Genomic DNA, 26,020 nt, shown 5'->3' with positions numbered 1-26,020 from the left:
CTAGAGAGTCAATTGAATAAAAATTACACTCTATATATTTTCATCCTCCAATAGTTTCTCTATATCTTGTGCATACTATAGAGAGCCAGCTCTGTTTTCTATCTTTGGCTAGCGAGAAATTTAAACTTCTACAAAAATACCTATAGTATGCTGGACAATATTTTTTTACAAAAAAATTATTTCTATCAATTAGAAATGATATAAATAGGCTTTTGGAGTTGGTCTAACCGATTCATAGTAGTTAGTTGGTCTAATAACATATTTGTTTTGATCTAGTAGTGCTAATTTTAGCTGCTAACTATTAGCACTAGTAGATCCGAATAGATCTTAACTACGTTGGTTGAGGGTTGTAAAAGAAGTTCAACATTTTTCAATTACAAAATCTGATTTCCAGCCTTCGCCTAATTAAGTTATTAGAGCATCTCCAAGAGTCTTTCTAAAATTTACTCTCCAAATCATCATTTAAAGAGTCATTTGAGTAAAGATCGTTTTCTATATATTCGTACCCTCCATCAGCTTTTATATATCTTGTGCACGCTCTATATAGAGTCATTCTCGTTCTCCATGTGTGGCCAATGAGAAATACAGAATAAAGGATGTCTATATTTGAAAATCTAATTAAAGAGGTAGTTGGAGGGTACTTTTTCACTAAATCTCTATCCTTATAAATTATGAAAGATATAAAGAGGCTCTTGAGGATGCTCTAGATAGTCTTTTAAGGAACAACTTAGGTGGTTTTAGGTGACATGACATTGACACGCATGCAGATACTACCAGAATCCACCTAAACTTCGAGAAACATGTAGCTGAGTACTACTACTACACAAATGATTTTAACAATCGCCTTCTATTTTTTAAGACTTTAACAATCGTCTTCTATTTTCTTGGGGATGGTTGCTCTATAAATGTTTAATGCATGTAACCGCCTCTAAAATCAACCTGTTTTTAGAAGATGTTGACATAAAACAACCGTCTCTAAAAATGAGTAATTTCTAAGAGTAGTTGACTAAGCAATTAGAAATCGATTTTCAAGCAGTTGTGGTTGACTAGTCAACCACCCTTGCAACTAGCTACCAATAACATTTTCAAACAAAGTTGGATGTAGACAAAATCTATATAAATTCTAGAGCTTGATGAGATATGAAATTTTATAGTTGATGGTGTTTTTATGAGATTGTCCAGGGGGGCCAAAATACACATTTTAAGCTCTTAAATTTTGGAATTCAAAATTTTGAATATTTCAGACGATACCAGATGGAGACACGCTCTATATAAAAGTTATAGTGCTTGATGAGATGTAAAACTTTGTAGTTTTTTTTTCATTTGAGATTATTTATGAGGCGAAATATTTAATACATGATTCATGATGTTAATACAGAAGTGGGCGCGAGGCAAGGTATCATGGATTCGAGTGCCCGTGGGTGCACCTGTGCGGAAATTAAAACTGAAATCGAAGTGTAATTATAAAAAATTGAAAATGTTTTTCAAGGGCAGATTGACTAAAATCCAAGTGTATTCAAAGCAATAACTAAACTCTAATCCACTCCCTCTACCACCTCACTGCCGGGTCACTCGAATACCAAACATTTGCCTGGATCTTAGATTTAAGATTCGACAGTGAAGCCACATCATTACCGACTCATGCACATCTAGCTGCGATGGTTCGACAGGCATTCTGTGTTATGTAACAGTGAAAGCCAATAATTTCAATTTTATGCCAACACTTTTATATATTTATATAAAATATATCAAAATTATGTTTTCAATGAACTAACTTTCTAGACAAATTTTCTCGTATCACTTATAAGTTATAATAAACATTCAATTCAACATGTAAAGCATTTTGTTGTTAAATTTTGGAAGGTTGACTTCAGATCACAAAAAATAGAGAGATTATACCCGTGAGGTCAAATATATAAGCATGTCCAAGCTCTACTCGGTTTCGTACTCTCGACCACGACATGTACGTACGCACATGGATTGGGAGGATCGGAAGCTTACTTCGCCTAACTACTTGCTGCTGCACTATGTACAAGTTCATATTATATTACCGTATCTCCCGGTCATCTTCAAACAAAGATAATCGTGACAAATATGTGGAGGCGTGTAATCTTGTTGTACCCATTTCACAAAACACTAATTACGTATATGAACATACTAATGAAATATATAAACATATAGATCAGGACGGGACCAGTACCAAAAGCACGGGTGGCACTGCTCACATTAGTCGATATAGTGGACTATTCGATATCGATGTAGTAATCGCGCATGATTCAGTGCAGCGATGGTCACGGTGTAGTCGTTCTTCCAAAGCCTTCTTGATGTGTCTTTGGTATTATATTGCCTTCTCGTCGGAACTACTCCCTTCGTCCTAAAAAAAGTGTTTTTCTCGTTGTCTGAGAAGTCAAAAACTTTTAACATTGACATATACAACACTGGTAACATATGTGTAAAACATATGCAATATCCAAATAAACACACTTGCAAAGTACGCCTGAAAAAATAGATGAAACCATAGGAACAGAAGCTTACAATATATGTGTACAACCATTGCAACATATGCAACATCCCAATCTACTTTGCAACATTCATATAAAAACACTTACAACATACCTATGAAACATCTGAAACATAGGCTTGCAACATGCTCTTTCAGAGCAACATCTCTTTGCTGCTTGCAAATGGAGGCCCGTCGGAGTGTGGTTTTCACCGGTGTAGAGCTCACTGGTGGCGCGGAGCTCGCTGCTCCGTGGAGAAGGCCGCGGCGGGTCCGCGCGCTGGAGAAGGCCGTGGCGGGCGGGAGGGAGAGGGAGGAAGACTGGCTGGCGTGCTTGGGCGCGGTGGAGATGCTAGCCGGTGGAGCGGAGGTGTGGTGGAGAGCGCGGTCGCCGAGGCGGCGTGGCGGAGCGCTGTCGCGACGCTATGGTGAGTTTTTTTTAGAACGGTTGCGAGGCGAGTAGACGAGCAGATAAGAGGCGGTAGTTGGACTGGTGTCGTGGCCAGCAAGAGAGTGTCCCGACGAACGGACGCCCGCTTCCTAGAATTACCGCTATTTTTAACATTACAACAGGTACATGCAAAAGCCACGTCTATATATATACTAGCCAATTTAGTATATATGGGATTATATATTTAATTTATACGTAGCACCTAGCATTTTTTATGGATCTTGATGTATATTGATATGATTGAATATAAATGAGCAAAGCTCAATTAAAGTTCAACATTTGGCATATATGACACCCATCATATATGTTCCTCATGCCTAATGCATTGATACTGCAAGCGGATGCACGCGCCCATTGCACCGTGCTCTTGCCAAGTACTCCTCCGTCTCTAGATAACTGTCGTTTTTTTATTTTCGTGTCATAAATTTAACTGAATTTATAAAAATATATGCAACATTTATATCTTTAAATAAATTTATTATAAAAATAAATTCAATGAAATATCTAATGATATTAATTATATACTATAAATATTAATATTTATATATATATTTAGTTGAAGTTGTTTATCAGGAAGCGACCAGGACGGAAGGAGTATATGCGGAGGCATTTATGCTTTCCAGAGCACCAAAGATCGGAACACAAGAAACATCATGCATTTTTTTATTCGTAATATGCAGGTGCTTCGGTTCTTTTGTAAGAGCCTTGATTACATTTCGCTCATGATTGCTATTCACTCAAAACTTCAAGACCCTAGTCTGCATTTTATTCCAAAATAAAATGCAGAAGGAACTAACAGGGACTCCTCTCGCTCAGACACGTTCTTTAAAAAAAAAGAGAGGTATATGCATCGTATGAACTTGTCGCGTAGTGCCACTTAGGTCCACAAACTTTTAAATCGTACTTCTGGCACCTTAATGTTGTTTAAATATGCCACTTAGGTCCATAACTCATCATATCAAGATTTTTGCCGACGTGGCGTCCACAGAGCGCACGTGAGCCGCGCGTGAGCCTGGTTTGGGGCGTGCAAATAAGCAGAGAGGCCCCTAGTTCTTTTCGTATCCTCCATTTCCCCTTCGATTCGTCGTCAGACGTGCGTAGGCATCAGTAATGGCGGCGTAGCAACGCTCGGTGGTCCTCCCCGTGCGCGCGCTCGACGGCCGCGCTACGTCCGTGCGCCTGCCCGCCACGGCCTCCGTGCGGGACCTTAAGGCAGCGCTGCGTGTCTGCTTCCCGCCCGCGCAGGCCACCCCGACCTTCCACCTCTTCCTCCTCGGCGGCAAGCTCCTCCTAGACGACAAGCTCGCCAACCTCTCACTCGCCTGAGGCGAGTTCGTCTCCCTCATCCCCTTCACCGCCAAGCCCGCCGCGCTGCCGACGGCGAGCGCCAATCCGAACCCACGCGCCGGCCCCTCTGTGTTCCCCGCGACCAAAAGGTGTAAGTTTTCTTCATCTTCGATGTGGCGCGGGGAGGATGTGTACGCCAAGATCACCAGGGTGATCGTCCATGACCCGGCCTCGCCGTCCTTCTACTGCCACGGTGTGGAGCCGCTGGACCTGCTCGGATGATGGAGCACCTCAAGCAGGGGCTCGGGAAGCACGGCCAGATCAAGCACGTCCAGGAGATCCCCGACAGCGAGGCGTCCTTTTGCCCGCTCCCGTCCCACCTCTCGCAACCCACCAGGGAGGCGCTCAAGGCCATCGGAGTGATGAGGTTGTACAGCCACCAGGCCTAGGCCATCGCCTCCGCCACCTCCACGTCCGGCAAGAGCAAGCACGTGGTGGTGTCCACCTCCACGACTAGCGGCAAGTCGCTGTGCTACAATGTGCCTGTGCTGGAGTCCATCTCACGTCCCGCCGTGGCGTCGTGCGTGCTCTACATCTTCCCAAACAAGGCGCTGGCGCAGGACCAGCTCAAGACGCTACGGGGGATGGTGAAGGGCGCCGACGACCTCGGCAACGTCGTCAGCATCTACAACGGCGACACCCCGATGAAACACCGCGCAAGGATCAGGGACGGCGTGAGGCTGCTCATCACCACCCCGGACATGCTGCACGTCTCGATCCTGCCATGCCACGCGCAGTTCCGGCGGATCCTGTCCAACCTCGAGTACGTCGTTATCGACGAGGCTTACTCCTACAGGGGCGCCTTCGGCTGCCACACCACGCTCATCCTCCGACGGCTGAAGCACGTGTGCGCGGATGTCTACGGGAGCCACCCGACCTTCATATCCTGCACAGCGACACTGGAGAACCCCCGGGAGCATGTCACGGAGCTCGCCGGCCTGGACGCTGACGACGTCGAGCTCGTGCAGAACGACGGCAGCCCTTGCGGGCCCAAGCACTTCCTCCTGTGGAACCCGTCGGTGTCAAGGCAAGGGAGGTGCCTGAGCGCAGCGCAGGAGGTCTCCCATCTCTTCGCCGAGATGGTCCAGCACGGGCTCCGGTGCATCGCCTTCTGCAAGACGAGGAAGCTCTACGAGGCCGTGCTGGCGCGCGCACGTGAGATCCTCGAGGAGACCTCGGCGAAGCTCACAGACACCATCTGCGTGTACCGCGGCGGGTACGTCCATCGCCATCTATGTCGGCCTCGACGGCGCGCTGGACCAGTACTTCATGAGCTTCCCGCACAAGCTGTTCGGCAAGCCGATGGAGCACTGCCACGTCGACTCTCGCAACCGCAAGGTCCTAGGGCAGCACCTCGCCTACGCCGCTTTTGAGAAGCCGCTGTGCCCGGAGCACGACGCTAGGCACTTTGGTCCTAGCATGGACGGTGCCATGGTGACCCTGAGAGATCGAGGAGAGCAAGGCTTTCTTCTAGGTGCATGAAGGCGCCGTGTACATGCACCAGGGCGTCAGCTACTTGGTCGAGCAGTTGGATCTGTCGACGAGGATGGCGTACTGCCGAGCAGCAGCTGATCTCAAGTACCACACTAGAGTTCATGACGTCACCGAGATCAACATCCTCCAAGACGACGGCCATGGCGATGGAACTGCCGGTGATGAAACTGCATCATCATCATCATCGCCCAGGGCAACTGCTCAATCAAGCGATTGCAGGGTGACGACGGAATGGGTGAGGTTCGACAGGATATGGAAATCGAACGACCAGATGTCCGACAGCATCGAGCTGGACCTGCCTCCCTACTCCTTCCACACGCAAGCGGTCTAGGTGAGCGTTCCCGTGGCGGTGAGGGCGGCCGTGGAGCAAAGAGGGTTGGGGTTCGACGGCGGCGTGCACGCGGCGTCTGGCGTCCTGCCGCTACGCATGATGTGCGCCGCCTCTGACCTCGGGACGCGGTGCGCTGCCGCCGCGGCGCGCGGGAGCGGAGCTCCGGGTGATTGTGGTGACAGGGCGCCTAGGGTCCTGCTGCTGTACGACAAGCACCCCGACGGCATCGGCCTGGCGGCGTAGGTGAAGCGCCTCTTCGGCGAGCTGCTGGTCGCGGCCCTGCAGCTGGTCTCGACGTGCGGCTGCGCCGGCGCGGATGGCTGCCTGAGCTGCGTGGGGGCCTCTCTGCTTATTTGCACGCCCTAAACCAGGCTCACGCGCGGCTCACGTGCGCTCTGTGATGCTACGTCAGCGAAAACCTTGATCTGATGAGTTATAGACCTAAGTGGTATACTTAAACAATATTAGGGTGCTAGAAAGTATGATTTAAGAGTTTATGGATCTAAGTGACACCACGCGAGAACTAATAGGACAATAACATTTTTTTGGTCGCCAAAAAAGACTAGGAAATCTTACTGCGCTCCGATCCCGATCTCGGCACCTCTCCACACATTTCCTATACACAGCGACATCGAAAAACGAGCAAAGCTATAATCATCACGGCGGAAAACGAGCGCATCGATCAACGCGCTGAACGCGTGCTAGTACCAACAAGCAACGACGATGCGCCGTCACGGATTCACGGCCGACGGCGACGCGCGGCGGCGGCACCTCTGGTGACCATGGGGATATCGATCGGAGACGACGCCGCCAAAGGCCCGCTGCACCCTTCACGTTTACCGCAGAAAACAGCGGCCGCAGCCGACGCGGCGGCCTCCTCTATATGACGGGAACGACGCCGCCGCCAGAAAAACTCGTCGTCCTCCGCCTCGTCGTCGGCGTCGGTGTCCGGCCACAGCACGTCCGCCTCCAGGAACTCCTCCGTCGCGTCGAGCTCGAGCCCGGCGGCAGAAACGGTGGAAGCGCCAGAGAGGAAGAAGCCGCCGTCGTCAGACCAGTCGGATGACAGGAGGGCGCTCAACGTGGAGCTCGTCGAGGTCGCGTTCCACGAGGCAGCTGGTTCGCTGAACGGTTCGCACGAGAAGGCGACGACGACGGCGGCATCGTACTGGTACAGCTCGGGAGCCGCCGCCGGCAGGTCGTAGTCGTAGCTCCCCTCCTCCTCCGGCGATGGCGGCGGCGTGTCTGGCCATGGCCACAGGACGTCGGCTTCTTGGAACTCCTCCTCCTCCATCCGCCTCGGCAGCTGGGGAATCTTGCTACGCGAGTAGCCGGAGCATTTTATGTCTGTAAGAGAAGAGAACCCGCGTCGGACGGGGGAGGGGGCGCTGCTCTGGGCCTCTGGCTGCCCCACCCTGACGTGACGTACGGGACACTCTTCATGCCATTTCATTTCCGCCCAGTTAATATCCGCGCTTGCAAACTGGCAAATCATGTGACGATCGCCCGTGGTTGTTAACGTGAGTTTTCGAATTAGGAAGTTTCTCCTATCACATCAGATGTTTAACACAGGTATAACGTATTAAATATAGACTAAAAAATAACTAATTATATAGATTGAGACTACTTTACGAGATGAATTTTTAAGCCTAACTAGCCCATGATTTGACAATATGATGCTACAGTAAACATATGCTAATGACGGATTAATTAGGTTTAATAAATTCGTCTCGTAGATTACTAAGGACTTGTGTAATTTGTTTTATTATTACTATCCGAACACTCTCATATAACACCGCTAAACTTTATCCCCTGGATTTAAACACCGCCTTAACTATGTGAAGTTTATGCTAATTCAGAAATGTCAGCTAGCGTCACTGAAAAAATTCAGCGATTTTTGGAGGGATTCGTTGAGGTACCACCGGGAATTTGGACCCGGGAGTTCTTTGTTTGCAAGAATCGTTTTTGTATATATACTTATAAATAAATAATACCCGGTTTTAAGGGATGAGCTCGACTGGAGGAGTTGGGTGAGATTATCAAGTGACGGAAGCGAGCACATAAGAAATGCCAAAACCGCATTGCTGAAATGGATATGCAATCATGAAGGCCCGTGGCTTGTCTGACCAAGTAATTCAGGAATGCGGTTGGGATTTGGAGAGGAGCCCCACGGATCAAGCCACCCATTCCAGGCAGGAGCTCTCATGATTGAGATGGCACATTGCTTGCATGAGCTGCATTAGTCTCAGCATGTTCGTTTCGGCTTATATGATTGTGGATTATAAGCTTCAACAGTATTTTTCTCTCACATCAAACTAGCCAGCAGTACTTCTAGCTTATAATCCACGATCGTTTCAGCCGAAATCAGGGGCGGACACAGCGGTGGGCGCGGAGGGCTCAAGCTCCCCTACCCATATCGCAGCAGTGGAACCTCTTGTGTAGGGAGGCTGAGAACAGAAATGTTGTTTAGTCTCCTTAAAATATTTTCTGGGTCCGCCGCTGGCCGAAATAAACAGGCTGTATATTTGTAGCTTTCTCCGATCCCGTGCAAGTTGATTCCGTCAGGGCCTGCAATCCCTGCCCAGCCTCACGTTGCAACTTGCAACAAACCTCCTTTCAACATCACCTTCTCTAAAGCATGCATCCAGACAAGATTTCAGTCTCTAATACTAGTCTGGATGTGGGTAACTAGTAATAAGTAGGTAAGACCAAAAAAAAAAAAAAGAGAGAGAGATGTGGCCTCATTGCGCAGGAGTATTTCAGAAGAACTGTAGCAAACCAGTTCAAAAGCGCAATCTAAAAAAATCGTAATGAGAAATCAAAAGCCGGCGAACGATTTAATATCATACCAGAAGCAACGAAACTCTAAACCCCTTTATCCTTTCCCATTTGCTCTCCTCTCGCAGTTTTATCACGAGCATAAATTTTGTACAGGATTGTACAGCACGCTGACTAGCTACGGGTGTAACTCTGTCGCGCATATGAGGAATGAATATTTTTTTCCCAAGGTGCTTCTCTGGTAAAGCCCGGAGGCTCCACCAATCTATTTACTGCCTATCCAAGAACATGTAATCAGCACGGCTGGACTGGAAGCCAGCTGTTGCCGTTGCCAGCACCTTGAGGAAGGAGACAACCTCCTCTGACGAACTCAGCAGGTAACGGGCGTTGGACCGCTTCCTTCCGACGGCGCAGGAGAAGTAGTTCTCGCCCTTGAGATCAAGGACCGAGGACCCTTCGCGCCAGTCGTGGTTGCTGCTTGCGCTGCTGTGGCTTGATGAGGATGACCTCTCGGATGCAGCCTGCTGCGCCTTCTGTGTCCTGGACTGTGGGTTCCTGGAGTTGCTCCTGCCATTCGATGGTGCCCTTCCGTTCGGCCTCCGGTCAAGTGAAGCTGAGCCACCCTCTGGTTTTGTTTTGGATTCAGAAGGGTACTCGGGATCAAAAAAGACATAGATGTCCTCATCCTGAAACACGAACAAGACCGAAGTCGAAAAGAATAGGCACAGAAATCGTAAATCAAGAATCATCAGTATAGTATTACATGAACAAACTTAAACAAGAATTCCTACAGCATGTACTTAAAAGATGGACATTATTGTTTTGAACGAACAGATGGATGATATTCAAAGCGTTTAACAATCGGAAGGAAACATGTGGAATCCATACAGAAAGCTCCTCAATTTTGCTCGGAAGAATATCCACAGAGACTCTGTCTAGTCATTCAGACTACTATACTCATTTTGTATTGTTGGATTACAAGATTGACGAGGATGCTTTCCATTAGTGGCTCAAAATTTTCATTAACGTAACAGTATCAAACTTAATGTTTTATATGAACATTGATGGTTCTTTGACATAACCTATCCCAAAAATGATTTGTAAATAGGGGTAACAGGGTATTTTACAATTTTACCATAGTTGCGCCAGTAAACGAGAGGAAAGATACAGTTCCCACCTTCCCTTTGACAGTTTGACCTTGATCCATGCATATTTCAATTTTCACATGAAAAAACCATAAATACTGAATTTTCTAATTGAGTCGACATCCGTCTCGTTGGCATTAAAAACAAATGCATTTTGAATGTTCTAAAACCTTTCATTTCTTCATTCGTAAGTTTCTTTATCCTATCTACAGAACTAAAAATAAGATCAGAGCAAGAACGTGAAGCGTTGGAAAATTACCTTCCCAAGGAAATGCCCTATACACAGGACACAGTCAATTGGAGTAACCATGTTTTTGCTGTGAACTATCTCCCCTAAAATACGATCAATTGCAGCACCCTATAGAAAGGAGACAAATGATCTGTAAAACCTCAACTAGGCTAACATGGAGAAAACCATCTACCGTCACCAACCATCATACAGCACCACTGACCTTTGTAACTCCAACAGACCGAACTTCAACTGACCGACTCCCTTGAACAACATCAACAGCTGCATTTGAGATCGGACCTGTCCACAAGTGCTGCAGCATATCTCTTGCTTGTAGCCTTCCAAATTCAACATCTTTGAAATAGAAGGTGGAAATAAAATGTTACTGCACAGACCTTCTTTAAAAAGAATGCTCGGAAGATCAACACTTACCAGCATACTTGTAGTTCCACACAAATGATGTTTCACGATGTTCGAAATGGGATCTTGGGGTTCTTTCTGTAAAGTATTCAAAAACATGCTGGAGAAAAAAAAAGATATCAGAAGCTTGATATTAATTTGACGCAACAGAAGATTATTCATGAAACAGACACACCTTTACGCTGTCAACCCAATCCATGTTCAGATGCTCAGGCATTGTTGTCATCCATTCTCCATAAGTCGGGCGTAAAAACATCCCATGCTCTGCCGCCAACCACATTTTAAATTCTCCAAAATTCTGTACACATGGAAAGATGTGTTGGTTCTATTGGAAAATGTAAAGGTCAATCGATCAAACCTAAAATAACAGACAGGTCTGCTTTGAGTATTACTTCATCAAGAACACTCCTGTCACTGCCACTAAGAACAATAACTGTAGTCCGCTCATCCTCACAGAGGGCTCTCAGAGGACCCTTTAAGTCAGGATGCAACTTGAGTTCCATTTCCTTGATTTGGTCACCACCCCTTCTCCCAGAGGATTCAACTGGCTCGGTCAATGTTGAATTGAAACCCTACATCCAGTCATGTATAAATAACACGAATTGCTGAACTTGTTACTGTCAAACAACGGTGAATGTGACTCATAAAGTAGTTGGAAGTGCAAGGGTCCTGAAGCCTTATGGAAATTCGAAACTGAGAATTTTACTCGATTCTTATAGCAATGTAAAAAACACTGGAGGCTTATTATGCCACAAATGTGTCATGATGATCTAGTCTACCAGAAAATGTAAGGCAACAACCAGAGTGAAGACAGTAGCTGCATATAAGAGCAAAAGATGGGACTGTTCAAAGCGACTCTACAGAGAGTAAAGTTGCTACCAGATACAAGTGAGCCATTTTTTAACTAGAACGCCCAGTCAACATGATGAAAAAAGATCTCCACAACTATCAAGTATACAATAAGAATATAGTATTACCAATATGAGCAGACGATTTTTAGAGCGCAAATATTGCTGGATTGCTGTTTGACTAGGAAGACCAGGAGGAACTTGTCTTGTCCTCCGTAGTGCTTCAGCAACCGTGTGATTTAGCTCACTACATGAAAAAGAAAATGATAATCATCAGAAAACTTGAGTGGCAAACAAATTTATAACCGAAGGGACTTGGTCCATCAAATGACAAACTGGGCTACTGGAAATGAGAAACTCACAATACAAAAGTTTCAGCCCAATCTTGAGCCGTGTGAGTTGTGACATGAGCATAGTTGTGCCTGTGGCGTTTCTCTCTCTCATCGGATGGCATCATTAAAGCATGCCTTATTGAGTCTGCAACTTCTGTAATATTCCAAGGGTTTACTAGAATGGCGCCAGCTCCAAGTGATTGGGCTGCCCCAGCAAACTGAAATTGCAGTAATAGCAAAAATAAATAAATAAAACATCCCCCCCCCCCCCCCCCCCCCCCAAAAAAAAAATATATGGCATGCATAATCGGTCAGCTACCTCACTAAGTATCAGAACTCCTTTCTTAGACCCTTGGCATGCAACGTACTCATAGCTCACAAGGTTCATCCCATCTCTCAGTGATGTTACAAGAGCAACATCTGAACAAAAACAGTGAAAATTAACATAGGAATAAAAAAATCCATTAAAACTATGGTGTAAATCAGGTATACTGAAGTGGAAGAAAACACATCTGCCCAAATGTCAGTATAAATAGAGTTTTAATGATTACCAGTGACTGCATAAAGAGCACACAAGGCATGGAAATCAAGAGATCGGTCCTGCAAGGAACACATCGTTTCAGATTCTTGTAAAGAAGATGCATTGAAGCTCTTTTTATGCAAGGTGTTAAAACATTGATACTTATTTGTAATACTTAGAACAGCAGATCAGATAATGCCAGTTCTACAAAATTAGAACCTTACAAACGGGTAGTGCCTTCTGAACAGCAGATGTGGTATAATGCTTAAGAAAAGTTAGGTCCTAAGACAGATATGGAGGCAGCAATGGGAAGTGTGAAAACTACCAGATGATGAATAGGGACAGCAGTCAACGTTCCGAATCGACCGTTTATGCGCCCAACAATTTCATGCACTTGGCTCGTTAGCTTTTGATCTGCAGATCATAATAACTAGTTATTCAGTGATTAAAAAAACAATCCTGTTGAACTTGCAGAACAGATAAATAACAGTATGGCACAAAACCAGCAAAAATCAATTGTAAAGCAATATGTTAATCTATTTCTCCCAAAGCAAGGTTCTCAAAGAGCATTATACCCATTTTGAAAAGAAGTGGTGCTATGGGATACATAGCACACCTAGCAAAAGTGATTACTGATTACTAATAAGACTTATTCTTTATATATAAATAATAACCAACCACAAACAAATACGTGGGTTCGTTAAGTTGTAGACAACCTAAAAATTTGACCAAGTATGCATGAAACACAATTATAGAGACATTCATTAACATAAATATAATAAAAAATTTTTTGCACGCAGCATACAAAGTGCTTCATCTGGTCACATTTGTTTTGGATATCCACAAAGGTTTCTGTGAAAGCTAATAAAAATGTAATATTGTGGACATGTTTTTTTTAGACAAACATAGTAGAAATTGCAGATACTCTAGGACCACACTAATTTTTCATCTAATAAAGGGAATAGATCATTATGCATGTAACACATGTTATTTAACCACTAATCTAGTGCAGTAGCCCTATGTAAGTCGCTGAAAACACCCTTGTGAGGACGACACTGCATCCCCAAGAGTCAAAACATTTTAAGCACACGGAATCTTTCAGAACTCTAATGTCTGCACTAATTAAATCACTAGAGCTTACGATTCAGAATGTGAAAGTTGAATAAGCTCTTTACAAAATATAAAGAATGCAGTAGCATTAAAAAAACTGTTGTAGGATTGTCTGTCTCATTATTCAGAGGAGTAAACATGGATATTGTACAGCCGAAACTTTAAACAAGATGCAATAAATAAATACCCAAATAAAGCCTCCTATGACAATAATATAATTTCACTGCAACTGACTTGAAAAGGGAATTTTATTTCATATAGAAGATATCAAGCTGTAAATTAAGAACTCATGCAAGTAAGCAAATCATATTTCTGAAACTTCTATGCTGCACACATGCTTGCAGACTTGCATTAAGTATTAGCAAATGAAGGGGAGAACACAGAAAGTGCTCATACACTCAGGGACGTCAGTTCTTGTTGGCACAGCAATCTGCAGTAGAACAACTTTGTCGTTCCAGTCTGGGTTTTCCTCAAGAAACTTTTCAAAGGCCAAAATCTTTTGTGGAATTCCCTTAATCATGTCAAGTCGATCAACACCAAGCATTACCTATCACATTAGCAAGGAACACAAAACTATATGAAGGAACAACAATATATTCAATGCCAGCAAAAAAGGCAAAATTCAAAGTTGAATGAGTTACAGAGGTAACAATAACGTACATGAAGGGGGAAAAAGGTAAAAAAAAAATAGTGATGGCAAGAGGATTTAGAAAAGTAGTAACTGACGAGTACTTAAAACTACTAAAACATACAAGGTAGAACTAAGCAGAATAAAAGGAAAATCAGTAGCAGTATCCTGTCACCAAGAGAGGTGGTGATCAGCTAGCATTAGACAAGAAAAAAAAAGATGAGACTTCCAGGGCATTCAGCACCCACAGTACTGTAGAGTGCATGGTATGTTAAACCGATGAGTAAATAATACATGTTTTAGTGAGCATAGCAGAAACACCGCCTGCTTATCAATATAAAATGCAGGGAAATGTAGTACCACACCACCACTCAGCTATAACCACAGTCCACAGGTTATTGACCAGCTATTTATCAGTACAGTTATTTACATATTACCTCCAGTCACAAAAACTTGTAACATTTGACTTTGCAAGGTCTTTGATGCATACCTTTGGCCACTAATACCTTCTAGAATACATTCTTAAAGTCCTTCAAATTTATGATATTTTGCAAGTGTTTTTCTAATACATATCTACAAAAATATCCAACATGTCTCCAAGAAAGTTAATGATGTTTGTAGTTTTAAAGTTTTGACCAAATATTGTCATAAGCGACATGTTTTTGAGACCAGAGGTAGTATAAAGCTTCAGACTGATATGGTATTTATTCTTCAGAGGTTTGAAATTTCATTATTGTCACCTAGAAGCAAACTGCAACAATTCAAATGGCTTGTATTCTTGGGCACCATACATAACAAATCCTTATCCTAATAACAAGTCATAACCAGAGATACCATTTTGCATTTATCAAAGGATTACCGTGAATTCCTCATGCTGATGGATAAGTCTCTGTGTAGGTCTTTGTGGCGCTGCAGCAGCATGGTGGTCTTGCTGCCCATCAAGGACAACATCCTTGATTGGAGGACATCTTAGCATCTAGGACAGCATCTAGGACTAACATCTAGGACAGCATCTAGGACAGCATCTTAGACTAGCATCTTAGCATATGCTTGGCTGGCTAGCAGTCTATAAATATGTATCCCCAACCCCTTAGGTTGGCATGGCATTTGTGTGAGAAATAAATCAGAAAATTGCCCCAACTCCTAGTGTCATCCTCTCTCGATGAGAGTAAGAATTCTGCTACTACCAAGAGTAAGAATTTTGCGACTAACAAGTGGTATCGGAGCCGTACTATCCTGTAGCCTGAGCATCTCCTGCTTATCTCCTTTCCCAGCCGCGCAACAGCCCCAGCTGGGAGCAGCAGCTCTGGCCGCTCCTGCTCACTCCTCTCCCTCTGCGCGTCTGAAGCAGTCCTCTCCCCACGCAGCAGCCCCCTGGTAGCGCGTCATGTCCGCAGGGCAGTCTCAGCGCTCGGTCGCCTCGAGCACGCGGCGTCGGCAGGAGGCCGAACTTGCCGCGGCAGAGGAACGCGAGTGAGCGGCGGCAGAGACCGCTGCGGCGGTGGCAAGGGCGTCGAGGCTGGCAACGGCGGAGCTGGCAGCAGCTAGAGCGGAGGCGGAAGCAGCGGCGGCGGCGGATGCAGCGCGTGCGGCAGCAGCAAAAGTCGAGGCTCTGCGCGGCAGCATCAGCAGCTCTGTTTCTGCTGACGACAGCGCCGACGCGGACCTCGAGCTGCTGGGGAGGGAGGCAGCGCGAGCGCGGGCGGCGCAGTGGGCAGCCGCGCACGCCCACGAGCGCGGCGGCAGCCCAGACAGGCGCGGACGCGCCGGCGGCACTCCTGGAGGAGGCGCACACGGCGGTGGAGGAGGCGCGCACGACAACGGTGGCGAACGGGTCGATGGAGAGCGCGGCCTTCACAGGCAGCGTGGCTCTCTCTCCCCGGATCGGTACCGTGATTACCACGGGCTCCAGGCTGTTGTCAGGGACGTCGGCCCCGGAGGTGGGTGGCCTACCCTCATTAAGACCAACTACGTCGAGTGGGCTGCGGTGATGAGGGTAAAGCTCCAGGTGCGGCACATGTGGTAGGCAGTCCGGTACGGCGACGTCGACTACGACCAGGATCGACGGGCGCTGGATGCCCTCATGGCTGCAGTCCCGTCCGAGATGCAGTTCTCGCTTACCAACAAGCGGACTGCCAAGGAGGCTTGTGACGCCATCGCTGCGGCACGCATCGGCAGCGACCGCGCCCGCAAGTCCACACTGCAGGCACTTTGCAAGGAGTGGGAGAACCTGGCCTTCAAGCCAGGTGAGGACGTTGATGACTTTGCTCTCCGTCTCAACACTCTGTTGCAGAAGATGGTGCAGTTCGGCGATGACACCTACGGCGAGGAGAGAGCTGTCGAAAAGCTCTTCCGCTGCGTCCCCGAGAATTACAAGCAGATGGCTCGCTCGATCGAGTCCTTGCTGGATCTCTCCACGATGTCGATCGAGGGGGCGATAGGTCGCCTCAAGGTCGTCGACAGCGATGAGCCACAGTCTCTCTCGGGGCCCATCACCACTGGCGGGAAGCTCCTTCTCACTCGGGAGCAGTGGGCTGCCTGCCAAGGTGACCGGAAGAAGGGGGAGCCTTCTTCCGCGACAGGCGGCCGCAAGCGTGGCAAGCCGCGCAGAGACGCCCAGGCCGGGGCACGAGGACGTGCCGAGGGTGATGCCCGCGGAGGCGCCCAGGGCGGCGCCGCCGGCAAGCACAAGCCGACACGAGACGACACCTGCTGCAACTGCGGCCAGCTTGGCCATTGGGCCAAGGACTGTCGACAGCCACGACGCGCCTTGGCCCACGTCGCACAGGCGGAGGGGGAGGAGCCGGCTCTGTTCATGGCACATGCAAGCATCGAGCTACCTCCAACGGCACCGGCCGCAGCGGCTCTCCTCCACCTTGACGAGCCAAAAGCACACGCCCTCCTCGGCGACGGCTCCGGCGACGACAAGACTGACGGGAGGTGCCTCAACACCGGTGCCACCCATCACATGACCGGTCGACGGAAGTTCTTCACCGAGCTTGACTCTAGCGTCTGAGGCTCCGTCAAGTTTGGGGATTCCTCCGGCGTGGATATCAAAGGCGTCGGCTCCGTCATCTTCACCGCCGTGCCTGGTGAGCACAGGCAGCTCACCGGAGTCTACTACATCCCCGCGTTGAGTAACTCCATCATCAGCTTGGGACAGCTGGATGAGAACAGTTCGCGCGTGGTGGTTGAGGATGGAGTCATGAGGATTTGGGATCGCCGTCGCCGCCTTCTTGCCAAGGTATCTAGAAGCGCAAATCGACTCTACGTCCTTAACGTGCAGTTGGCACAAACCCTCTGTCTCGTTGCTCGTCGGGATGACGAGGCGTGGCAGTGGCACGAGCGCTTCGGGCACCTTCACTTCGAGGCCCTGAAGCGGCTTAGTGCCATGGAGATGGTGCGAGGCCTGCCGTGCCTCGACCATGTGGAGCAGCTCTGCGACGTCTGCGTGTTGACGAAGCAGAGGCGACTCTCCTTTCCCCAGTGGGCGAGCTTTCGAGCCAAGGAGAGGCTCGAGCTTGTGTAGCCCGGTGACACTGGCCACACCGGGAGGACGACGCTACTTCCTGCTGCTCGTCGATGACCTCTCCCGCTACATGTGGGTGATGGTCCTCGGCAGCAAGGGAGAGGCTGCGGACGCCATCAGGCGCGCGCAGGCTGCTGCGGAGGCGGAGTGCGGCCGCAAGTTGCGCGTGCTGCGCACCGACAACGGCGGCGAATTCACGACGGCTGAATTCGCGTCGTACTGCGCTGATGAGGGCATTCAGCGCCACTACTCCGCTCCGTACAGCCCGCAGCAGAACGGCGTCGTCGAGCGGTGCAACCAAACGGTTGTGGGGATGGCTCGGGCCATTCTCAAGCAGAGGGGGATGCCAGCTGTCTTCTGGGGAGAGGCGATGGTGTCAGTCGTCTACATCCTCAATCGCTCGCCTACCAAGGCGCTCGACGGCAGGACGTCGTACGAGGCTTGGTATGGGCGCAAGCCGGCGGTCTCCCATTTGCAGGTCTTCGGCTGCCTCGCGTTCGCCAAGGAGCTTGGCCACATCAGCAAGCTCGACGACAGGAGCACTCCGGGAGTGTTCATCGGCTACGTGGAGGGCTCGAAGGCCTACCGCATCCTCGACCCGAAGACACCGTGTGCGCACGACTCGCGACGTTGTGTTCGACGAAGGGCGAGGATGGGCGTGGGACAAGGCGAGGGACGACGGCTCGGCTCCGACGTACGACGACTTCACTGTCGAGTACATCCACTTCGAGGGAGCTGGGGGAGTAGGCAGCTCTTCTTCGACGAGCGCGTCTACCCCAGTCCCTGAGCCTCCACCGACCCCGGCGCCTGCTACTCCGACAGCACCACGTTCTCTAGTCAGAACCTCGGCTGCGATGAGTCCTTCGCCGGCTCCACCACAGCCGGCAGCACCACGCACTCCAGCACCGACAGGCACCTCTCCAGGCACGTCTACTCCAACACCAGCTCGTGTCGAGCACAGCCCGATTGAGCTTGCTACTCCGCTCTCTCACGACGAGGAGCGAATCGACGCGTACCACGATGGCGAGCCATTGCGGTACCGTACGGTGGAGAACCTTCTCGGCGACCAGCCGGTGCCGGGACTGGTGCCTCACGACCTGGAGACGCAGTTGCACCTTGCGTGTGACGATGGCGAGCCTCGGTCGTTTGCTGAGGCCGAGAAACACGCGGCATGGCACGCCGCGATGCAGTTGGAGATGAATGCGGTTGAGAAGAACCACACCTGGGAGCTTGCTGACCTTCCTCGTGGTCACCGCGCGATCACTCTTAAGTGGTTGTACAAGCTGAAGAGGGATGAAGCCGGCGCCATCGTCAAGCACAAGGCTCGCTTGGTGGCACGAGGTTTCGTGCAGCAGGAGGGGGTCGACTTCGACGATGCCTTCGCTCCCGTGGCACGGATGGAGTCATGTGCGACTCCTTGCGCTAGCTGCTCAGGAGGGCTGGCGTGTTCATCACATGGACGTCAAGTCGACGTTCCTTAAAGGCGACTTGAAGGAAGGAGGTCTACGTGCACCAGCCGTCGGGATTTGTGATTCCCGGCACGGAGGGCAAGGTGCTCCGCCTGCGCAAGGCCCTGTATGGCTTGCGGCAGGCACCGAGGGCGTGGAATGCCAAGTTGGATTCCACGCTAAAGGGGATAGGGCTTCGAGCAAAGCCCGCACGAGGCAGCCATCTACCGACTGGGACAGTGGAATGAAATGGCTCTGCTGGTGGGTGTCTACGTCGACGACTTGGTGATCACCGGCACCAAGGATGCGAAGGTGGTGGCATTCAAGGAAGAGATGAAAGTCACCTTCCAGATGAGTGACCTGGGGCCTCTCTCCTTCTACCTGGGAATCGAGGTGCACCAGGATGACTCCGGGATCATGCTTCGACAGACCGCCTACGCCAAGCGCGTCGTTGAGCTAGCTGGGTTCACCGACTGCAACCCATCTCTTACTCCGATGGAGGAGAGGCTGAAGCTGAGCCACGACAGCACGACGGAGGTGGACGCTACGCAGTACCGACGTCTTGTGGGGAGCCTTCGCTACCTTGCCCACACACAGCCAGACTTGGCATTCTCCGTCGGCTACGTTAGTCGGTTCATGCAGCTACCGACGACGGAGCACCAGCAGGCTGTGAAGAGGATCATCCGCTACGTTGCGGGGACTCTCGACCACGGCCTCTACTACCCTAGGTGCCTTGGGGTGGCACACTTCGTCGGGTACAGCGACAGTGACCACGCCGGCGACATCGACACCAGCAAGAGCACAAGCGGGGTCCTCTTCCTCCTCGGCAAGTGCCTCGTTAGCTGGCAGTAGTCAAGTAGCAGGTGGTGGCCCTGTCCAGCTGCGAGGCCGAGTACATAGCGGCCTCCACCGCTTCGACTCAGGCGCTCTGGCTCGCTCGACTGCTCGGTGATCTCCTCGGCAGAGACACTAGAGCGGTGGAGCTTAGGATGGACAGCAAGTCCGCTCTAGCCCTGGCAAAAAACCCCGTTTTCCATGAACGGAGTAAGCACATCCTGAAGAGGTACCACTTCATCCGAGGCTGTTTGGAGGAAGGGAGCATCAAGGCAAGCTACATCAACACCAAGGACCAGCCTGCGACCTGCTTACCAAGCCTCTTGAGAGGATCAAGTTCCTTGAGCTCTGCTCCAGGATCGGGATGGTTCAACTTTCCCACAAGACGACGCACAAGACTTAGGGAGAGAATGATGGATAAGTCTCTGTGTAGGTCTTTGTGGGGCTGCAGCAGCATGGTGGTCTTGCTGCCCATCAAGGACAACATCCTTGACTGGAGGACATCTTAGCATCTAGGACAGCATCTAGGACAACATCTAGGACAACATCTTAGACTAACATCTTGGCATATGCTTGGCTGGCTAGCAGCCTATAAATATGTATCCCCAACCCCTCAGGTTGACATGACATTTGTGTGAGAAATAAACCAGAAAATTGTCCCAACTCCTAGTGTCATCCTCACATGCTAGCCGACAATATTAAACACTCGAAAGACCATATTCAAAATTCAAAATTATATAAATAAAAAATTGGATACAGATCTTTCCATGTAAAACCTAAATATATGGATGAACTTGTTTTCATTTACAATAATGGATTTTAAGTTCGTTCTAGAGTAAGTAAAGGACAAGTGTTTTCATACCTTTCGACCAGCAAAACGTTGTGTCAATTCACTGATGTGCCTTTTTACTGCTGGAAGCTCCAATGCTCGCTTGAAACGATCAGAGTCTATCCCAATAGGAAACTGAAGATTTCAGCCAAGTGAATGAAAAGAATCATTCACTCATTTCGCACATACGTTTTGGATAACTCATAAATATCAACATGACAAAGAAATGTGCATAAGGAATTATCAAGGTAATGGAAATAAGGTTACAATACACTTTAAGTAAAAACATCAGTTTTGATTTTTACCGCTGCGACCCTGGTTAGTCTTCCTTGATCTTCCACACCCTCAGGGGTACCCTCAAGTCCAAGTATTCTAGTGCAAGCACTCACAAAATGCCTCGCATAGTCGTAAGTATGAAATCTGAAGAAAAATAATAAGAGCACCATCAAATAACTCACAGAAATGAAACTGATAATTTCATACGACGCATTGGCCTGTATTTTTTTTAATCTTGGAGCTTCTTGAATAAATTTCTTGGAAATTTGCAGAAAACTAAAAGTTGCTAAATAGGTTTAGGATTTTGAATTTAAACCAAACTTCATACATAGGTCAGATCAGTTCAAACTAAAAAAAAATACATCACCAAAATTGTGGATCCAATACATTCCTACCATGATAGCAATACGTCACAGAAACAAAACAAAAGCATCACAATCTATAGTACCGCTTTCTCTGTTATACAGTGAATGAACTGGCAAGCAATCCTTTTCATGCTGTCAAATTAGAACCTTCATTTTCACCTGATTTCATATTCTAAAACTTTGTTGGGAGGTTATAAATATACTAGCACTTGGCTGTGCTGTCTGACCCCCCTCCCCCCCCCCCCCCCCCCCCAAAAAAAAAAAAACAATGAACTATATATACACTGATCAGAGAGTAACTTTATAGTGGACAAGGAAAAGACCCAATTACACCTGATTTTTTCGGACGTTGGGAGCAACATGCACAAAAAGCAGAACCAAAGTCATAAAGTTACTTTAAGTAAAACAAGAATAAAAAGGATACCCAATTAAACTTCTCAGGTTTGACAATCAAATTCAACATGACAGCCGACAGGAAATCCATAGGTATGCTTACCCGACTAAATCAGCACACAACACCGAGCGAAGCAGCTCCAAGCGGGACGGCAGTGTTCGGTAAATCTCTGATGACGGGAATGGCGTGTGCAGGAACCACCCGACCTTCATATTGATGTCATGGTCCTTGAGGCACTTGGGCAGGAACATGAGGTGGTAGTCATGGCACCAGATTACATCCCCCTCCTGGTAGTGCTGGTACACGACATCAGCGAACATCTGGTTAGCACGCTTGTACGCGTCGAACTGTGACTCAAAGTTCCTCGTTGTTGCCAGCCTGTCCTCCTGTGGTAGTCCTAGGTAGTGGAACAGCGGCCACAGGATGTTGTTGCAGTACCCATTGTAGTACTGGTGCACAATCTCCTCGTCCAGGAACACTGGTATGCATCTCTGAGAAGTTCAAGCAATCAACAAAAAAATGCCTCAGATTATCAGAGTGCTGACAAAAAGTCACTGTTCTATTGACCCAGATGACATATGGAATTGCAACCAAACCTTCTCGGCAAGAGCTTTGGTGAGGGCTCGCTGGCCAACCTCGTCTGGAACGTTGACGCCCGCCCAGCCAATCCATTTTGCGTCGACGTCCTTCACGCCTTCAGCATCAGAAAAAAATTTCATATGAACTAAGGTACTAGCTGTCAGCGCAGAATTCCGTTGCATGCGTCTCCAGCAGGGTCCAGGGCACATCGCATTTGGGAGGAGATTAAATTTCGGAATTACCAAGCAGGGCGCTCACGAGGCCGCCGGCGCTGATCTCCAGAGACCATTGGTCCTCGCCGCGGCGGTTGGCGGAAACAGGCAGGCGGTTGGCCACGACGAGGAGGCGCTGCTTCATGCCACGGAGGCCGAGGCTGCGGAAACCGCTGCGGGAGCCGGCGAGCGGCGGTCGCGCGGCGTGCCCAGCGGCCGCGCCGCCGGCATCCTCCATGTTGGCGGGTGACGCACGGCCAGGCGACTGGACCCCATCCACCGCGAAGGCCCCCGCGGAAGCCGCCGCCGCCTCGGCGCCGTCGGTATCCATCGCGTCCGACGCGAAGATGTCGTAGCGGCGGCCGTGCTCCCGGACCATTCGGTCGACGCGGATCGGGGAGCCCGCGCCGCCGCTGCTGTCGCCGACAAAGGGCGATGAGGTTGGCATCGCCGCCGCCGCCGCGTCGCCCCTCGTGCAGTTGCTGCTGCGCTGTCCCCCCGCGGCGTCAGAGCTCATGCGCCGCCGCGCCCCCGGCCTGCAGCATTAGGCGGACGCGCGTGGTGAGCGACGACGACGACAGCGAGGCGGCAACAGGCGGACCCAAGCAGGCCCACCCATCACGCAGGGAGGCGGGTTTCGGACGAAGCGGAAGATGAAACGACGACTCACCCGATCCCGAGTCGCCGCCTCTCCGATCGATCGCGCCGGCCAGTCTGGGAGCCCGAGCCCTTCCTTCGCTTGAGCCTGGCAACAGCTGTGGCGGCTCGTTCGCAATGGGAGCAGTGATTCGAATCACGAGACGGAGAGGTGGTGGCGAGGGGTTCGGAAGGGGAGGAACACCGGCAGAGCTACGGCATGCAAACGCAACATGCAAAACGGGCTGCCACGCCTCGAACTCGGACGCTTGTTTGCGAGCACGCGAGTGATATGCAGGTGGGATGGAGGGACTGGGGCTTTTATCGGAGGGAGCGACTCGCAAAGTTTTTGCGGTACAGCTATAGGCTGGCTATATGATGCCCTTGTTGGCTTGAGTTATGGCCATGGCGGCCTCTTTGTTTCAGTTTAAACATTTTCTAGACAGCTATTAAGCACTGCTCCTAAAAGGTTGATTAATTATGGAAGAAGCTGCTTATACCAAAAGATGGATGTCTTGCAGCGTAGTAGATTTTCTACACCATCATTTAGGGCACCCTCTTGTGGAACCTGCAAGCATCTAGGTCCTTAGTTGGATTTCAGTGATTAATGACGACACGAGATTACTATGATTAACGTGTATTTTGTAGAGGCAATTTAAGTTAGGTCATGGTAATGTCAATTGATTGGGGAATTATGGTTTTCATGTCCCCGTCGATAGAATTCGTTTCGGTTTTTAAAGGATGGACGACAAAGTTAAGGACGGCTAGTTCTAAGTATCATTTGGAGTTGAAATGACACTCAGAGTACTTTAGACTTTGTTTTTCCTTTGACCGTACTATTAAAGGGGTATTATGGGGGTACGACTCCAAATACCCACGACAGATCACATGGGCTGTGCCCCTAGGGGCAGCCCTAGCCCACAAGACGAAGCCTTACGGGGCACGACGCTGCTCGGCACGTCCCGCAAGACACCGGGAAGATATCCTAAAGATACTACGAGATTTGTTAGGATACGTATGATCCCATGATTCCTGTAATCTGTTATTACTTTTTAGTTATCTCCTAGATCTAATCGACTTATAACCCTGCCCCCAGACTATGTAAGGCGGGCAGGGACCCTCTCCAAACACACGTAATATCATACGATAACCAATACAATCCAACAGACCACAGGAGTAGGGTATTACGTCACGTCGACGGCCCGGACCTGTCTAACTCTTGTGTCTCTGTTGCTTTCTTGTTCTCGATTATACGCATCTCCGCCGATCAATCTACATTCATGAGATACCCCTCGGAGGACTGCTGACGATATTCTGTCGACAGTTGGCGCGCCAGGTAGGGGTGTGCGTGCTGTTTTCATGTCGAACAAGATGATACGTTTTGTAGGCTCTTTGTCCCTCTAAAGGTCCTTGTGTAGGTTTTAGTAATTGAGTGACAACCTAGGTGGACTAATTGTGTTTATATGAGATACACATGTGATTAGTCCACAGGTACATGTGTGTGAGCAACATATGCCATGAAGGTGAAAATGGCTTGGAGATGTTGCAAAGCTCACACATGTGATGATGAAGGAGCTCATTGCAAATGAGACATGACATTGAGTCATGTGACCAAGGTGGAGAAGATCAAGACATGACTTGGCTTGATGGACCGGTTGCAAGCGTGAAGGGCAAGTTAGAGGCTTTGGAGCGATGGACCGCGTGGCGGTGAAGCTTAAGTAAGACTTGGTGCCGATAGACGAAGGCAACGATAAAAAGCAAGTGTAGTCAAGATCGATGAACCAATATGATCATGTGATGATATGAAGTGGATCATATCATTGTTGATCATGTTGGTGCATGTGTTGCATCGACATTGGAGGAGATGGAATGGAATACGCAAGGACAAAGGTATAACCTAGGGTATTTATTTCACCGATCATAGGTGTGTAGAGAAGTTTATGACCGAGTTTAGGATAGATGGTCCGTACTATCAAGAGGGGCAAACTTGTTTGCATATCGGTCATCTAGTGCCACTCGAGTGATCTAACTTTGCATCGTCGCTAGGATTGAGTGGCGTGGCAAGTTGAGTGGCTAATCCTTTGAAAAATGATTGTGAAAATGCTAACACACATACACATGGTGGTGTACACTTGGTGGTGTTGGCACATTTATAAAGGAGATGAAGTTGGAGATTGATGTGGATTAACTCGGCGATGGAATGGAAGGCGAGAAGGGTTCGAAACTCCACCGGCGGAGTGTCAGTCCGTAGAGTACGGACTAGTCCGACTGGTGCCACTCGGCGCCCTATACAGAAAAAGACAGGGTCTCATAGAGTGGACCGAACTGCTAGGTCATGTGGTGATCGGACGCTGGGGTCCTGCGTTCGATCAGTGGCAGCAGAAGAACGCACATCGTCAATCTTCGACCAGACGCTGGCGCTGAAAGTGACCAGACGCTGGCACTGGTGCGTCCGGTCAGGCTGACATAGGCGACATAGAGAAGTTGGAGAAGGACCAAACGCTGATGCTGCGTCCTATCATGACCGACCAGACGCGTTCGGTCGTGACTGGATGCTTACTGGAAACGACCGGACGTTGATGTTGGTGCGTCCGGTCACTTGAGCAGCTACATCCGGTCATCACTTGACCGTTGAGATTGGGTGAACAGCATTTGAAGCCGATGACACGTGGCAAGCATCGGGCGACCGGACGCTGAGGTTCTACGTCCGGTTGATCTGACCGGAACGTCCGGTCGTCCTAAAATTTGCCCAGTGAAGGGGTAACAGTTAGTTTAGCCCATGGGG

General features: G+C 48.9%; 1 protein-coding gene and 1 pseudogene across 1 annotated transcript; one reads left to right on the top strand and one right to left on the bottom strand.

Annotated features, from left to right (window-relative positions):
• Positions 1-2,684: 2,684 nt before the first annotated feature.
• Positions 2,685-6,489, top strand: LOC136515987 (uncharacterized; annotated as a pseudogene).
• Positions 6,490-8,982: 2,493 nt separating this feature from the next.
• Positions 8,983-23,591, bottom strand: LOC136516742 (alpha,alpha-trehalose-phosphate synthase [UDP-forming] 1-like). Its single transcript, XM_066510226.1, has 18 exons — positions 23,270-23,591; positions 22,630-23,135; positions 22,405-22,502; positions 21,911-22,299; positions 21,079-21,193; positions 20,807-20,908; positions 13,902-14,052; positions 12,721-12,809; positions 12,427-12,475; positions 12,195-12,295; positions 11,906-12,093; positions 11,673-11,790; positions 11,088-11,267; positions 10,871-10,993; positions 10,708-10,795; positions 10,499-10,629; positions 10,306-10,404; positions 8,983-9,587 (listed from the first exon to the last, which is right to left on the bottom strand). Exons 2-18 carry the CDS (start codon positions 23,114-23,116, stop codon positions 9,171-9,173), a joined length of 2,925 nt encoding a protein of 974 aa, XP_066366323.1. The 5' UTR covers positions 23,117-23,135; positions 23,270-23,591; the 3' UTR covers positions 8,983-9,170.
• Between the last annotated feature and the right edge of the window lie 2,429 nt (positions 23,592-26,020).

Source organism: Miscanthus floridulus, chromosome 17 (assembly GCF_019320115.1).
Source record: "Miscanthus floridulus cultivar M001 chromosome 17, ASM1932011v1, whole genome shotgun sequence".
Lineage (NCBI taxonomy): Eukaryota > Viridiplantae > Streptophyta > Magnoliopsida > Poales > Poaceae > Miscanthus > Miscanthus floridulus.
Note: the sequence above shows the minus strand (reverse complement) of the source record. Positions and strands in the feature narration are given on the sequence as shown.

What these genes read in the sequence shown, in the direction of transcription:
- LOC136516742 (XM_066510226.1), bottom strand. Translation starts at nt 23,116, where the DNA reads ATGAGCTCTGACGCCGCGGGGGGACAGCGCAGCAGCAACTGCACGAGG. An exon ending in TTGTGTGCTGATTTAGTCGG is followed by an intron (nt 21,194 to 21,910) that starts GTAAGCATACCT and finishes ATTTTTCTTCAG; the next exon opens with ATTTCATACTTACGACTATG. An exon ending in AAGAACTGACGTCCCTGAGT is followed by an intron (nt 12,810 to 13,901) that starts GTATGAGCACTT and finishes TATGATCTGCAG; the next exon opens with ATCAAAAGCTAACGAGCCAA.